This window comes from Prunus mume, linkage group LG8 (genome assembly GCF_029339155.1).
Source record: "Prunus mume cultivar Tortuosa linkage group LG8, ASM2933915v1, whole genome shotgun sequence".
Classification (NCBI taxonomy): Eukaryota; Viridiplantae; Streptophyta; class Magnoliopsida; order Rosales; family Rosaceae; genus Prunus; species Prunus mume.
Window position 1 is genome coordinate 23,353,204 of NC_142705.1, and position 17,280 is coordinate 23,370,483.

Genomic DNA, 17,280 nt, shown 5'->3' on the forward strand with positions numbered 1-17,280 from the left:
AAACCCAAGCACTATTTAAACATATAAACACACCCAAAACCCATCATTACACACACTCAAAATCCATTTATAAACACACCCAAAAAGTTGACTTTGGGGTTAATTTTGGGTGTGTTTCTATGTTTAAATAGTGCTTGAGTTTTTTTATAAATACATGTCTAGGATTGGGTTTATTTATAAATTTGTAAAATATTTATTCGCATCCATATTATTCTTAATTTTATTTTAATCACGTATGTTCTTTTAATGATTTTCTTTTCAACAATATGCATGCATACATACACATATGACATATATGACATATATAGGGTCCGTTTGGTAACGTTTTTGTACAACGCCATCTCATGCCACAACAAGTCAAACCCCATGTCACATTATTCCCTGAACCCACCCACTACTTTTCCATTCCATCGCACTTACTCCATTAACCCAACCCACCCCAAAATCCACGGCAATCCCATTAAACTGACTGCGCCATCACCTAATCTTTCACTTAACTGATATGGGTTTTGAAATTATCATACATTTAAAACCGATAGATTGATTAGAAGGGTTGTTATTTTCATACCCTCATTCCTTGTCTCCCACAAAGACGAATAACATGTATCCTTTGGACCATGCAATTTTCACTCAATGGTATAAGATGCATCTCAACCATCAGATTTAATTTAACGACTGAAAACGAATCTGAAATGCTTATAAAATTGCATGAATATGAAATATGAAAAGTCACTACATTAACTAATAACTAAAAAGTAGTGAAAAGTCCATAATCCAGTCAATAAGTAATTTTCACATCCTTATATGAATATGAAATATCGAGTGACTGGGATTGAATTGCATTGGACTACATTAAACTGAAAAATGATGACATTAATCCAAATGATGTGTTTCATACTGCACGAGTCATTTTATAGTGAGCACCCTTAGGTGGGGTCATATTTCTTAACCGTTAGATCATGCTAATCAATTTGATCCAATGATTCAGAGATAGGGCATCACCTAAAGGCCATAAATAAAGCCATCACTATAGAATTCTTATACTACTGCTACACATAATTAAGGTGTTGGATTAATGTGCTATTACATGGCTTAGTAGGATTAGATATAATCCAATCCAACTTAATCACAACCCTTTAGTAGAATTCATAATTCTACTACATTTGGCATTAGTGAGATTAAACATAATCTAATTCAGGTTTTTTAAGTCATCCACCATTAGAATTATGAATCATATCCAATTACATAATCCAACTCACCAACGCCCCAAGTTTAGGATCAAACTTGAAAAGTTATATCAATCAGTAGATTAGACATAAATGGTTGAGATGCACAACAAATGTGGGGAGGTAAGATGCATGTCAACTGTTCGCATACAGACTTTAATAACTTAAGAGCTTGTTGTATCTTCTTAAGTGTTAATATCAAATACGAAAGAACAGATACGCAATGTCCAATGGGCGAGTGTAGGCATCACATCTGTTTCAAAAGCATGCGATCGGTGGTTTTGACTAATATTTTTTCTTACAAACCTGTTAGAGAATCATACACATATCGTTAATGGAGTGAGAGAAAGAGAGAGAGAGAGAGTTGTGTTAATATTCTTACATTCCTCTTGTATAAACTAAGAAACTTCACGTCAGATGACAAGTAATTTACAAAAACAAAGCTATTCTCAAATTTACATTGCTGGTTTCCTTTCCCCCAAAAAAAAATAAAAATTACTCAACTCAAACAACGACAACAGCTTCAGCTATCATCAATACCAGTAACGATACATGTGTGTGTGTGTGTGTGTGAGAGAGAGAGAGAGAGAGAGAGAGAGAGAGAGAGAGAGAGATAATAACTACCTGCCTCAAGAACATCACAGCAGCTGATTATACACTATCAGTTGGAGATTTCTACCCCAATTTCTCTTGTACAAGATTTTAAGTTCTGCATTTAAGATGACGATGATGATGACGATCTAGCTGATGATTCACCCAGAGAGACAGAAGTCAGTGAAGAAGCCCAAACCCTGGCATTCTTTGCACCCTTGTGGAAGTTTTGGGTCTTGCATAGTCTCAGCTTGTTCCAAATCCTCCTAACATCAACCATGTGGAGGATACGCCCCATAATTTGACTTGTCTCCCCAAATATTCCTAAGTTAAAATGGGGAACATATAGAACCCAGAAAGCTTTGAGGCAAGCCAATACCCTATGAAATATATACAGGAGTACCCTCAAACAGAGGAACAAGAGAGCAAAAACTAAATAGGGTTCGCTCCTTGATATCTCTCTTAGTGACATATTACTTATTGACTGGATTATGGACTTTTCACTACTTTTTAAAACGACGGATTGATTGCCATCAAAATATTGAACTGGTTCAAGTCCTGAAAGACAAAATTAGATGGCAAGGATGTATATGGTCAAGTCCACAAGATAACTGCTTCACAATTTGTGCAAAACAGATGAAAAGGAAAAGGCCACCTATTGGACATTCCCCACATGCATATAATATTCTTCAGTTTGGGAGACTTTTACCTGTGATTGTTTGGTAAAATCGTACAAGCGAGTATAAATCTTTTAGGCCATGATATCGCACCCTTGATGTCTGATTGACTATTAAAATCGAAGGCAAGCTATGGATTCCATATCTTGAGAAAACACTACAGTACAAACACATCAAAGGAAGGTGAGTATGCGTGATAATAGTGGTACTTCAAAGAATAGATAATTATATAACTTTGCGTATCCCATAAATATCTAAGTAAATGCGTCCCCCATTGATGAAAGCATCCAAGGGTGGAATGCAATTGGATTTAGTAATACTAATAATAGATAATAAAAACTGAACAAATTGCTTATAAAATTATGCAATTTTACTTGAATTAACAAATCTATAGCATCCTCATTGGCAACTTAGATTATGCAATGGAAAATACTAAAAACACATATAATTTTTTTTTTATTTTTAACAACAAACATAATACAGAGCAAATATACTTTCTTTTTTTTCCGGTCAAATCAATCTTTGGCCTACTATATGTATCTAGCCAGGCTCCAGTATTTGTACCACAGATCCAAAACCAAAAGGAATCTTACATAGAAAAAAGATAAAGGACAGAAGCAGGTCAATTTAAAGCTTCGCACCTTGGCAATGCTGAAGATTGCTCAATTGCCAAATGTTCTACTTGAGGGAACATGAAGCTGAGCATTCCAAATGTAGGATACATACTGCATGAAAATGGGCACCATGAAGCATAAAAGAGCACCGCAGTATAACCAGTCCTCTGTTTCGATGCCAAAGCTCTCTCAAGGAAATTTCCATCCACCTGAAGAAGATAAGAAAATAAATAACATTCACAAGACTCCATTTTTAACTGAGAGAAAGTGTGTCATGCAATTGTTGTATTCTTTCAAAAAAGTTTCATGCTACCATCAACTGATTATTGACTTAAAAGAACAAATATAATGGAAGCTAAGGACAAGATGAGGAAAAATATACTAAAAATAAAGGGAAAATTGCATTAATGGTCGATATTTGGGAAATCATTAGATTCTAACCATATATTTGAATTTTAATAACAATTTTTCTGACAAGAAAGTTTAAACTATGAGATGACACAAAAGCAATCAAACAGGCATTCCAGTTGACCTTATTATACACTCCTCCACTGCATACACTTGGACTCAAACCATAAACGCCATGACTTCCAAAGGATCAAACTCCATTTATGCAAATGAACATTGATTTCAATCATTATAAGAGTCAAAACTTTCACATATAATTATTAGAAAAATATGGCAAAGAAAAAGGTTGTTGTCCTTTTTCTTTTCTTTACAGAATAAAAAAAAAATTAAGACAAAAATCTAAACGAAAAAATGCATAAAATATACAACTTATGGTTTCCATCTGCTACCAGATTCATAAGGTTGTGAAGGAGTAAATTTGACATAAGTATTAGGCATTGGAGGCTCAAAAAATACTCAACTAGCTATTGGTCTAGCGGATAAAAAAATGAGGCTCTAAATACAAGGAAAAACAAGAACATTTTAAAATGAATATAAATTGGAAGCCCATTTTGATAAAATAAATGTGAGCAACAAACAAACTATAAACGAAGGCAGAATATCACTTCAATAAACATTATAGGCTAAGGTTAATCATCACCATTTGCCAGCAATTATTGTGTGCCACGTCAACCCACCTTCACAATCGTCAACAACTCATATCCTCATTTTAAAAACCATTTATAATCACTGCATTTATCTTCATTATAATTATTGCACCCAGCACTACAATGTACTACAAAGGCAATTTTCATCAGCGTTAGTTTTTGCCTCCTCTTCTGCATTGGGTATTTAGGTTCTAACAATATTCAATAAATGAGTAATGCTTAAAATCCATTTCCACTTCATTGTCTCTCCCTTACACTTAAACTCTAAAACATCACCTGTAACCAAACCCTAAATTTAACCCTACACAAGAAGTAAATCCCGTTGCATCTGGAAACAACAATAAAAAACTAAAACTAAAAACTAAAAGGTAGAATCCCATAGCCATCTTGACCACCCCTGCTTTTATTGTCTTCTACAATAAAATTTCGTCTATTCTAAAGAAAAAGTAGAATCCCATAAAGCTGGATCCTGTCAAAGAAGCTCTTGTGCGGGAGTGTGTCAATTTCTCTCTCTCTCTCCATACGCAGACAAAAAGACACTATGAACTAACTCCAAATTCTGCAGGGTACTCCTTTCATTCCAATAAAGAACACATTGAAAAGAATATCTGCAATAGCTGAGATGCTTCCTAGGAGAATAGTTGTTCTGACCATAGTTCTGGTAACTATGGAGATCTAGCTTTTGTGCCTAGAATTTAATCTCTTTCTTCCATTGATATTCATGCACTGCAGTGACCGTGTGTCCATAACCAACCCTATTTCTACATATCACCACTGCATTACTCTATTTTGACTCCTGAAAAACCTTTCTGTAACAAACCTCTAACCTTAACACTCTAAATCCTTAAGACACCTTATTTCTGGACTATCGTGCAGCAGTTTTCTGGCTCCTGCTACATCATTCAAGATTTAATCACTTGTAAGCCCTCTTCAACTATCAACTCCTAATCAAGTTTTAGATCTTCTATATCCTAATCTCTTTCATTGTTCCTAAACGTTTTCAGCAATAATAAAAACTGTAATGAGGATATTAGTAGATACCATTAAACAGCATCTTTATTTAATTCAGGACAGTCAACGATTGAGAGCCTACTACTTCACAACCTCTCAATGGACTATATAAATGGCTCGATTTAGTGCCAAAGTCAAAGAGAAGTGTGCTACAAAGGCATGGAAAATGTACTAAACCCATTGTAAGAGAATGGACTACTCAAGTAACTTATGATCACAAAGTTAGTGAGAGATTGTAGAGAGAAAAAAAAAGTATTTAATTTCCATAAACAACTTAACAATGACTAAAGAGTTTATTCCATCATTTAAATAAAATGAAATAAACTATCCAATTTACTTCCTTTTTTTAAAAAACAAAGTAGAAAAAAAAAACTGTCCTTTCTATATAACACTAAGAATTGGACCCAAAAAAACTACGAAAATGAGTACAAAACATCCTCCAAATCTTCATCTCACATCTCAACCCAGCTGTTTTTTTGGTCATCAAGCTTGAAGAGGCTAGAAAGGACATGTCTACAGTATACTATGTTTTCAAATCAATGTGTACCATGATGATTACAAAGATGGACAATGAAGCAGTGTGCATTTGGGAGAAAAATTGAATTGACAAGGTAGTCAACCCATACTATAGACAGTCCTTTCTAGCCTCTTCAAGCTTGATGACCAGAAAAAAAGCTTGGTTGAGATGGGAGAAGATTTGGATGATGTTTTGTACTCATTTCCTTAGTTAACAGGAATGCTTCTTTTGTCCAATTCTTTAGTATTATTAATCTTTTTATCAAAAGTAATGCTTTTTCTTTTCTCTACTTTGTTATTGTTTACTCGTATTATGAAGTAAAATTATTCAAGGCAGCTAAACATCGATGTAAGCACAAAAACGAATACCTGAAATCATACAAATTTTTACTTCATACAATGTTCTTCAGTGGATAACATAGTAACTAACACTAGACACCCCATTGAGGGATTAACCAGAAGTCCTACGTAATGCTTGACCTAGCACTTTGGCAGAGTTATACAAGAAGGGTTCAAGACATATTCGTAGGTTCACATGAATAAAATCAAACTTGAAGAGTAAAAGAAAAATGAACAAAATCAAGGCCTTTGTCCTTGACCATGCCTCAAACGGACTAATTAAAATGAATAAAATCAAACTGAAAGAGCAAAGGGAAGGTTTACCTAAAACAACCACATTCCAGAACACAGCTATCTCAAACTCCCATCTTTCTTCTATTCTGTAATTACCCAATTGATAACAAATAGGGAAACTTATAGAATTGCAACTGTTATTCTTTCAAATCTTTTATCTTTTCTAACAGAGTCAAAAATGCTATCCAAAAGTCAACCAATACCTCACATTCTAATATTTCAATTTTTGCACCATACAAACTCTACCACCCCGCATGACATACCAGCTACCCTTTTGCAATTAAAACCTTAGAAACTGATATACCCAGAATCCAGAATCACCCATTTTGATTAATTTAAACACAATCCAACAAAACAAAAATCAAGCATCACCAATACACAAATTCGCACCCAATAAAGATAAAAGATTTTCAATAAGCAACACAGTCAACAAAAGAATCAGTCAATTCAGATAACAAATAAACAAATAGGTAAGCAGGTATGTGAGAAATCGAAGGGTAACACGTACCTTGAGGGGAGGGTAGGGGTAGATCGAGATATGGGATTGAGATTGAAGACTATAACGGAAAAATTCCGATTCGTGAGGGCAGAAAGCGGAGGACGAAACCAAAAGCGAGGCCAAGGTAGTGATATACAAGAATATTAAATATTTATCCATAGATGAACAATACCCAATCGAATCGAAGAAGGGGAAGAAGAACCAGAAAAAGGTAGGAGAAGAGAATACACAGGTGCAAGAAGGGTAAAATAGGAACAAAAGAAAACAGAAAACCGAAAGGCTAAAATTTTTTTTTATTCTCAGAATCAAAATGTTGAATATAGAATGGCAAAAGGCTTTTTTTTTTTTTTTTTTGGTTCAAAACGCTAGGGCAAAAGGCTGGTGTTGGATATTTTTGTTTGCGTGCGTGGGAGTGTGATCTGAATGTTCTTCAATATGGAGTTGGTAGAGAGGTGAGAAGTAGCTCTCTCGGCCCCGCGTCGCGTGTGAATGAAAATGGATGTTTTATGACCAAGAATAATGGGCGGTGATTTTCGCATTTTTTATTTACATTCCCTTTTATTTTATCCAAAAGTCACTTTTGATTCTTTTAGTTTGACACTTCAACCACTTTTAATCCTGTAATTTCAATTCGTCAATTTTGTCATTGTAGTTTCGTATTTGTAGAATTTAAGGACATGTTAGTATTCTTGTCAATTTCTTTAACGATGCAAGGGGCAATTTCACAATCTAAAACCCTTAAGCGTAAAAGCTTGTATGAAATTCTCCCCATTTCATATTAGGGCTCGAAATTTAACCACTCATCTCAATTTTACCCAAATGACCAATTTCAAGCCCTAAAATGAAATTAGGAGAGTTTGAGATGAGCTTTTATATTCAAGGATTTTGGGGTTAACGAAATTGCCCTTTGCACTGTCAAAGAAATTGATAGGAATACTAACTTGTCCTTGAATTTCTACAAATACGAAACTACAGCGTCAAAATTGACGAATTGAAACTACGAGATCAAAAGTGGTTTAAGTGTCAAACTACAAGGACCAAAAGTGACTTTTAACATTTTATTTTTTTAAATAATTTTTACTATAACAAAAAAAGGAATGTAAGTGAACAAAAAAGGAGTAAAAAAATCAGCCCCCAAAATAATAATAATATTTGGATGTTCAAAAATTGAGAATACACAATGTTATGTATATTTTTAAACATACTAGCCTCTCCACACGCGCTTCTGCACCTCGAGAGGCTTTTTTTAAAATAAAAAAATTTATTTAAGAATTAAAAAAGATGATCGATAGTTGTATTCCATAAAAATATAATCAATTATCTGATTTTTCTTTTAATTTTAATTTTTTTATTATGAAAAAGTGTGAATATACCATATTATCCTCATTTAATTAATAATTTCAATTCTTAATGTTTGCATTAATAAAAGGCATTTTCTGGTATTTTGAATGTTTTACCATTCTTTGCCTTTTGCTTTATATATATAGATACATTACAGAGCCATAAATATCAAAATAAACTAATTATAGTAAGTACATTCACATGAAAATTACAATGCGTTTGGATGAGGAAAATTAAAAGTTGGGATTTATGACCTCCAAATTCCATGTTTTTTCCCACGCAGAATTTTTAAATTTCTATGTTTTTTTTTATCGAAACACAAGAATTGGTTCATGTCAATTTAGAAATTCTGACTTTTATCAAAATCCCAAGTTTATTTCCCTCATCCAAACGCATTGTTACTAAACCAAATACATGAATTGTTATATCCCTGCCCTCTTTTAGCTAACTTATTAGCAATTATGTTAGCTTTTCTATAAACATGGTTGATAGTCACAGAACTGAAATTCCCATGAAGTTGTCAGATATCTTCTGCAAGTGATCGTAAGCTCCATGGTATATTGGCTTGCCTAGTGATTTTATGTATCAGCGTCTTAGAATCCCCCTCACTTTCTACCTACGAAATCTTTAATCTTGTTGCCAAAATTAATGCTTGTTTAAAAGCAAAGGCTTCATCTTGTAAAAACTAATGGACAGGATCTGGATGAGCTTGTGCATTTCTGATGACAAAGCCTGCAGCTAAGTTTCCAATTGATAAAACAGAGCAGTCAAAATTAATTTTATAGCTACCAGTGTTATGAGGGCTCTATCCATAAGATTAAATATGAGTAGCATGCCAGTTGTTGAGGTCCAAATAATCTCAAGGAATGTCTATGCATATTTTAGGCCAATGCATTATCGTGCTATAAAAGAAGCCTAGTCAAGGTAAGCGGAGGCCCGTCAAATGCGGCTACAAATTGCCTAAACAAGCTTTGAAATTCATGCCATGCCAAGCGAAACTACAATTTGGCATGTGGGGAGGTTATAATACGGGTTTACCAATTTCACATGCAAATCTATAAAGTTTAACAATGTCACATACCCGAGCTCACCTAGCCCATGGCTTTGTGAAGCATTATCTAACATAACCCCAAGCCTCTGCAATACAACGTAGCCCAAGCATAAACATGCAAATAACGTGCCATGCCTAGTGCCTTCCTTTAGTGCCAACCCACTCGACAAGCTTAAGTGGGCCCAAGCCATGTAAATGCATAGAGCTTGATGAGCGGATTGTGATGTGGATGGGTACAAAGGTCCAAAACTAATGGATAATGGAGACTTTGGGCTGCTTGGCAGCACCGAAGTCCAAGCCCATTCCTTTAGTTCTCCCACGTGGGTAAGCAAATGGGATGTTCTTCAAGCACTCCCATTACTCGCTGGAAACAAGTTGTTTCTAACACTCCTTTTTACCCATAAGAAGTAATCAGTTTCTAGTACCTAGCTTCACATGCTGGAAAATAGCATGCCCTAATGCTCCCTTTTAACTGTTAGAAATAGGTTAGTTCTAGCATTTCCCTTTACCTATTGAAAATAAGGGAAAACCCTCACCCTTTATAAATTAGCATGATCATGTGGCTTAGGCAAACGGGGACCATTCTTTAACCATCAAGCCTCCTCCTTTGGCTGTTGTAAGCATCTCAACAAGCATCAACCCCATTCTTCATTCGTCACACCTTATTTCTAGTTGTTACAAGCACCCCATCCATAACCTCCTCTCCTTGAAGCCATAATTCCATGTAAAGTACAGACACAAACATAACCCCAAGCCTTTACTTCATCCTCTTACCTCTAGAACTCATAAACATCTCTAAGAATCATACCCATAAACACCATAGCCTTCACATTCTCAAGCTATGCATTCCATCACCATGGTTGTTTGTGCAAATTTCTCACTTGAGAATATTCACCTATAGATTCTTCACCTTTTGAGCTTCATTCTCTCTTTTCTTCAATTCCTGTAAAACAAATAGGAGTAAAAGAGCACACTCGACGTGTTGGCCAAAGGCCCTCTGATGCCTAAATTAGTTCGATTGGATCTTTAAGAAAAGATGCGACAATAGCTAAAAATGGCACGAAGTTTTCTCTCACGAGGAGAGTCGGGTGGTTGAAATTGTGTGTTGAGGCACTTAGCTGTGTGGGAGAGACGAGAGTGGGAGAGGCCAGTAGCTAGGGAGGCCGTCGGCTAGGAGAGGGAGAGGTTTTAAGGGGTTTTAGAGCTAGGTTTTTTTTATTTACTTTGTGTGTTGAATGTGGCCATGTTTTTCTAGCCATCTTGGGTTTTTCAAAGAATATCTTCTTATTTAGAAAGGAGATATTTTTTTTCTTAAAATGGAGAGATTGAGTCAATTAGGGATTTTGATTAGGATCAAATCCCTAATTGATGATAATATCCCTAAAATAAATATAATATCCATATTTTTTGTATCAATTAATTTGCCAAATAAATGGGCTCAATTATTGACCTAGGAGATATTCTTCTTGTCCACGTGGCACTTTGTGATTGGAAGCCATAATATTTGCTCCCACAATAGTCAAAGCAAAATTAACCACCAAAATCTCATAAAACCCTTCTTCCCAAGCTCAAGTATAGCCAACACCAAGGGAAACACATGAATTCTCATTTGCCAAACTTGTGGATATTTAGCTCCCACACCTCATGCCTCTCATGCCAAGCCCTTTTGTAATTTTGTCTAAAGAATTGAATCTCATTCCAACTCAAAGAGCTAATGAGGAGTCCGAACAAAGAACACCCTAAAATCCACCATATTTCGGAATGTTTTTGGGCCACGTAAATGTATGGGACTTACTGAGCTGGTTGTGCTGTGGATGGGTACGAAGGTCCAGAAGGCCCATGGAAACTATTGGATAATGGAGACTTTGGGCTGCTTTGGTAGCATCGAAGTCCAGGCCCATTCTTTTAGTTCTCCCATGTGGGAAAGTAGATGAGATGTTCTTCAAGCACTCCCATATGTGTTTACTTAACTTACTTTATTGGTGTAACTATTTACTGAGCACACTTGCTCATGCCTTATTTGTCTTCCTTTTGTAAATCTAGTGCTTTATCTTGTCCTTATTTTGAGATGTTAGTGTGAAATTATCTATAGGATGACTAAGAATTCCTAAGGGGGGTGAATAGGACAATTTAAAATTATAATCAATCAACAACAATAAACTTTGGTAGCAAGATTGATATGACTTATCAATCCTGAAACATGTTGAGCATAAAATAAAGGAACATGCAAAGAATTATTTTACGTGGTAAAACCCCACCTGTAGGGAAAATACATAGGACTCCTCAGTCCAACACAAATCCACTATAGAACTATGATTACAAGAAGTACTTACGCACTTATCTTAGACACATTCTAGATAATGTTTACCGACTTCTTCTTAACTCAACTTCTGTCAAGGGATGATATTTCGATACTCATTATGTTGAACGCAATACTGGTCACGATTGCTTCAAGCTCGCTGGAGGAAAATCGCCACTATAGTTTTGGTGCCCTCAACCGTATGAGTCACCGAACAATGCAAATGAATGCAATATGAATGATTAAAGTGTTTGATAAATCACCAAGTAAACATGGAACACTTGATGATTTATCTCAAATATATGCACATAAGCTTTCTTAAGAATTTTAGATGCTTAACAAAATATGGGAAAGCTGTATGTGCAAAAGAGATGCACACTATATTTTATACAGAACCCGTTCTCTTCTTTGCAACAGAAGTGCACACAGCCATGTATCAATATCTTGCCATTGATTAGATTTGATACACCTAGACTCCTAATTGATTTCGTCAGTTTATGACTCACTCCAACCAATTGTTTATAGAGGGAAACAAACTTAATCAATGAAACAAATTGGTACTAATTAAAACATGCTCTCCAAGTCAAAGATGATGAAAACATAATATTTTAACTTAAACCAAAATAAGGTCCAATTAGGAAAGAATCTCAAGAGATAAAATCTAATCCTATTAGAAATCGGATTAACATAAAAGTATTTGAGTGAAAATAACTCTAGGTAGGAATCCTATAATGAATGCATGATTATGTCATGATTTACTGAAATCAAATTCCTCATATCGATCATACTTCGAAAATCCGGGATTGAATGTGTTACGCCAAAACTTCCAATAAAAGATATTCACACACTAATACCCGACCTATGCTAGAGTCTAGGAAATGCCAATACAATTTTCATACTAACATAGTGTTTTTGGGTTTCTATGGGCATGAAGGAAACAAGAGAAGGTTATTTGTGTCTTGTAGTGTTGTAGAAGCTTGTGTACATATGTGGGAGTAACCTGAATACAATATTATATATTTGAGATATTAGTTGTAGAATAAACTTATGTTATCCTTATTTATATTGTTGTACTATATTATGATGTTCCAACGTTTGTGTGCTTGATTTTTGTGGATCTTGAGATCTAAGTGTGACGACTTGACTTTTTTAGTTTAAGAAAGATTTGTGTAATTGTTTCATGTATTGATTAGGATTAAATACCCTCTATTTTGACCGAATTTAACTTCCTTTATTATGCCATTATGTCAAATCTTACAGTATAATATATCAAACTTTTATATAAATACGTAAATTTCTACAAAACATTGCATTGCTAACTCTCACTTAGATTTGTCATGGTATTTAGGGTCAATTTGGGATTGCTGTTACTTAAAAAAAATAGTTGCTTCTATTGTGCTTTGAAAATAATTAGCTGTAAAATAATTGGAATATTTTATTTTACCAAACACTTTAAACTGCTTAACTTTAAAGTGAATCAGGTTTTTGGCCAAAAAAACACAATCCCAAACAGGGCCTTAGATTGTAATCGTGAATTAAATTTTTAAAAGTACTTTTTAGTGTTTTGTGGAGAAGCATATTTTCATGAAGCATTTTAAAGTACTTTTTCACAAAATAATTGAACTTTTGTTTGAATTTTTAACCTGCTTGTGAGTAGAAGTATTATCTTTTGATTATCAAGTGAGTTGAATAATTGATAATTTTTTTTAATACAAGCGCTATTTGAGGAGTGGGAAATTAAATCCAAGACCTGTCGAGTGCAAGGGTAATTCTTCGCAACCATTTGAGCTACGAGCTATAAGCCCCCTTACAATAATTGATAAAATTATTAAAAAGCCGGAAATATTGACTGTTTATTGTTTTTTTAACCACTTGGGTCAAAACCGGTTATCTTAGATTTGGGTGGTATGAAGTCCAACCCGAAATCGAATTCCAGGCTAACTGAAATTGAGCCCACGATCATCTCGTAAAGCCGCGTTTCTCTTCCTTCGTTATTCGTTTCATTTGCTTTCCTTTTTTGGGTGGTTGGTTGTGTTGCGTTGCAGAGAGCGAGAGAGAGAGAGAGAGAGAGAGAGGAGGAGAGTAAATTAGGGCTTTTTGTGAGAGGATGGAGTTGGTAGCAGAAAAGGAGTCTGACCAGCAGAACAACAACAACAACAACAGTGAGAAGAACAACAATACTAGTTATGCACAAGCACTTGTAGATTCTCATGATTACAATAACAAGGAATCCGATGAATTTCGTGAACGTCAAGCTCGCGACCTCAAAGCTGGCCTCCATCCCCTCAAGGTTTTCTCTCTTCTCTCTGTTTATATTATATATATATTTATTGACCTAGATTTGTTCATCTACCCAAAATTGTGGTATTTCATAGGAGAATTCGTGCTTGTAGAGCTGATTTTATTTTGATAAATTTTCAATATGTTAGTTTGCGCTCAAATGATTACTGCTTGAATCAGTTGGTTTGCTGTTGAATTACGTATGTAGGGCTAGAACTAGGAGTCAATTAATTTTGATTTCGTCGTTTTATTCTCATTCATTGTATAATGCGGTGAACACCGGTTTCTTTCATTCTACTTTCAGTATCTCGCTTATCAATTTTGTATTCTTCCATTCTCTGTCCATAGGCTGTCTTTTATCCAATTGATAATTTTTATGGTCCTGTAGCACTCATCTTTTATGTTTCTATGATTAGCACAAATTCGTGTTTTGGTACACTCGTCGAACACTAGGAATGCGAAGTCAGACACCTTATGAGGACAATATAAAGAAAATTGTTGACTTCACTACGGTAAAATCTATTTTAATGTCAGAAAGAGAAAATGTGATTGAGTTTATTACTTTCATTTTTATTAAGTTTTTGCTTCTTGGATTTAGGTTGAAGGCTTTTGGGTGTGCTATTGCCATCTAGCCCGTCCTGCTACTTTGCCTAGCCCAACAGACTTGCATCTTTTCAAGGATGGAATTCGCCCTCTCTGGGAGGTACATATCTGAAGCCTAACTTTCAATTTGCTCTTTCTTATCACTGGCTGCTTCTCTTGTTTTCCGTTAACTCGTCCCTACCGAATGTAGTTATTTAGAATTGTTTCAAAGATATTAATATTTTTGCACAACAGAATGCCAACTTCTGTGGAATTTGTGGTTTTTCAGGACTCTGCTAATTGCCATGGTGGTAAATGGATAATACGATTCAAAAAGGCTGTGTCGGGCCGTTTTTGGGAGGACCTGGTAAGGAGAAAAACTGAAATTTCTTTGTTGTTATTGTCCAGTTTCCAGGCTACTTTCATACTATCAGTTGATAGTACTATTCCATTTTACCAATGCTTTGCTTTGAAGCAATTATCCTACTGAAGCTTAGTGGCTTTCAATAGGAAATTTGCACATTTTCTAAACATTAGTATTTTCTTAAACTGTTGTCTCTCTCAATTAAGTTATGCCTGCAATAAATAGTGATGATGATTATTGACAAATTGTAGTATTCAGCCCTTAGTTCCGGGTGCTACTGGGATTTGTTTGTATTGATACTTTGACGTATACGAAATTTCTAAAGATGTGAGGGTAGCCTGCATATATATATATATATATATATATATATATATATATATATATTTGACATGAAGTGGAATTTTTAAAAAGGGGAAATTTTGGAAAACTTTGATATCAAAAGATTTATGGTGGCAATATGGTTTAATTTCTACATTGGATTTATGCCTCATGTAGTGCTTTGTTTGGAGAAAGGTTTAATTTTGTCAGAGAAATTCTTGAAATATTGGTGAAAATATAACAATTTTCTTAAAAATATAGATATTTTGAATGAAAATTTGGAGGTGGTAAATGAATAATGAATGCATCAATTCAACATGTAGGCTTTGTATATCCATATACAGATGACATGCAGGGTGATATTAGAGTTCACTGCTGACACATATAACCATGAAAATTGAATATTAGTGTACGAAAATATTATATTTTCTTCTTTTTAAAAACCTTGATGGTATGAGGAAAGTTTAAATGATAAGAAAATCTACACTTAGACAAAGGATGCTGGCTACCATTGGGTTGGACAGAGAATTAAAGAAATATTCTTCCTCTGACGACAAGAATCATGATGCATAAAGCAGCTTGATTTGTGCAATCTGCATAAAGGAGATTTCCAATTTTTAAGAACAGGCGACCCATCGATTCTCACAACCTTAATACTTTTCACTAGCTGAGCACATTTTAAAGATTTAAAGAAAAAGAATAACAAATGCCCTGTCAAATAAAAGAAAAAAGAATGTTCAAGAAACGAATCAAAGGCAGGGGGAGGGCTGAGGTCTACCATCTGAGATGAAATTCAAAATTCTCGCTCAAAGAAATCAACCTAATCAATGACCCCCTCCCCTTGAAAGACATGAAGTGATGTGCATGCGTGAAAGTGCCTGGCTGTGTGTGACTCAAGCCAAAAAGAGTACAACCCACAAGTTTGAGAATCCTAGTGAGTTGTTTAACTATCCACCTGTGGTCTTAACTTATGTTGAGCCCAACAGGCTTGGTTTGTAAATCACATAGGTGCAAAGTTTTGGTGGATATTCATCAAAACTACGGTTCTCTTTTGATAAGATGCTGGGAAATTTTTTGTGTATACATCACTTGCCTATTTCTTGGTGGCATATTGCCAAGATGTCAGTGATACAGAGAAGATTATACAATCCTCCCCTGTGTAGTTGTTAGCACCCTTAAAAATCTGAAATTTTGAGCATTGCCTTCACCTAGGTATGGTTAGTCAACTTCTGATCTACAGAGATTATTTTTGCTGCTCTCTCTCTCTCTCTCTCTCCCTCCCCAACGTAGTTCAATTATCACAAATCTGAAAGTGGACAGCTTTTCTGTTTTCTGTAATGAATTTGGTTTGGTTTTAATTTTGCTAATAACCTTTGGTTAGGTAACTCAAAATATTCCATAGTTTTCTCTTTACACTGGTACTGTGTCTCGTTGATTTTGTTGAGTAATGAAAATCATTCTCTAATCTGCATGATGCTTTCAATTGTTAGTTCAGTTATGGCAGCTTTATGTGGAGACCCTGTTCTGCAGGATCCCAGGCCTTGTGAACGCGTTTTGCACTTGTCTAATGACAGCCTGATGCCCTTAGGGTGTGAAAACCATTTGAGGTTTTGGTTTTAGCTCTTGGGCCAAAACCTTGGACTTAACCCTAAATGAGTGCATTTTGGCATCTTCTTAAAGCAACCATTCTTTGGCCTTGGATGCCATTCAAATATAATAATACGCATACATGGGTTTATACATAGGCCTGGACATGCGTTACACAATACATATTGATATTGGTGTGCATCTGTTATGGGGTTTCACTACTAATTTAATGTTGCTTTCTCTAATGTATTTTGAAAAGTTAGTTGAGATATTTGCGGGGGGTACCAGGAGTATTTGAGCATACGATCTCCGCTTTAGAGAGGAGAGCTGTGGCTACCAACTAGTCTATATGTCTACCATGACTGTCTACCAAAGTTAGAGCTTGAGTCTGAATTTAGTATTTCTTACTCTTGCTTATGTTTGCAGGTTCTTGCCTTGGTGGGTGACCAACTTGATTATGGAGAGAACATATGTGGTGCAGTACTAAGCATTAGATTCAATGAGGACATTTTGAGTGTCTGGAATCGCAATGCTTCTGATCATCAGGTTGGTAATTTATGACTAATTGCTACTTCTGTTGATTCTCTCTCTCTCTCTCTCTCTCTCTCTCTCTCTCTCTCATGTGCGTGTATAGTG

The 17,280-nt window shown here is 35.2% G+C and overlaps 2 protein-coding genes across 3 annotated transcripts in view; one reads left to right on the forward strand and one right to left on the reverse strand.

Moving 5' to 3' along the window:
- NCBP (Putative cap-binding protein) overlaps positions 1-17,280 on the forward strand; it is a 73,218-nt gene that overhangs the window by 55,543 nt on the left and 395 nt on the right. The window contains exons 2-6 of one of the 2 annotated variants that reach the window (XM_089043218.1): positions 13,588-13,803; positions 14,210-14,305; positions 14,392-14,496; positions 14,665-14,742; positions 17,071-17,190. In XM_089043218.1, the coding sequence (XP_088899344.1) occupies positions 13,621-13,803; positions 14,210-14,305; positions 14,392-14,496; positions 14,665-14,742; positions 17,071-17,190 (582 nt within the window). In that variant the 5' untranslated portion in view covers positions 13,588-13,620. Of the gene's footprint in view, positions 1-13,403; positions 13,804-14,209; positions 14,306-14,391; positions 14,497-14,664; positions 14,743-17,070; positions 17,191-17,280 lie in introns of those variants that run through there. The other variant, XM_008242307.3, reaches the window with a different exon arrangement.
- Positions 1,591-7,233, reverse strand: LOC103339033 (5'-adenylylsulfate reductase-like 5). The gene is made up of 4 exons (XM_008242306.2): positions 6,832-7,233; positions 3,136-3,317; positions 2,527-2,651; positions 1,591-2,375 (listed from the first exon to the last, which is right to left on the reverse strand). The coding sequence occupies exons 1-4, from the start codon at positions 6,979-6,981 to the stop codon at positions 1,942-1,944; spliced, it is 891 nt and encodes a 296-aa protein (XP_008240528.2). The 5' UTR covers positions 6,982-7,233; the 3' UTR covers positions 1,591-1,941.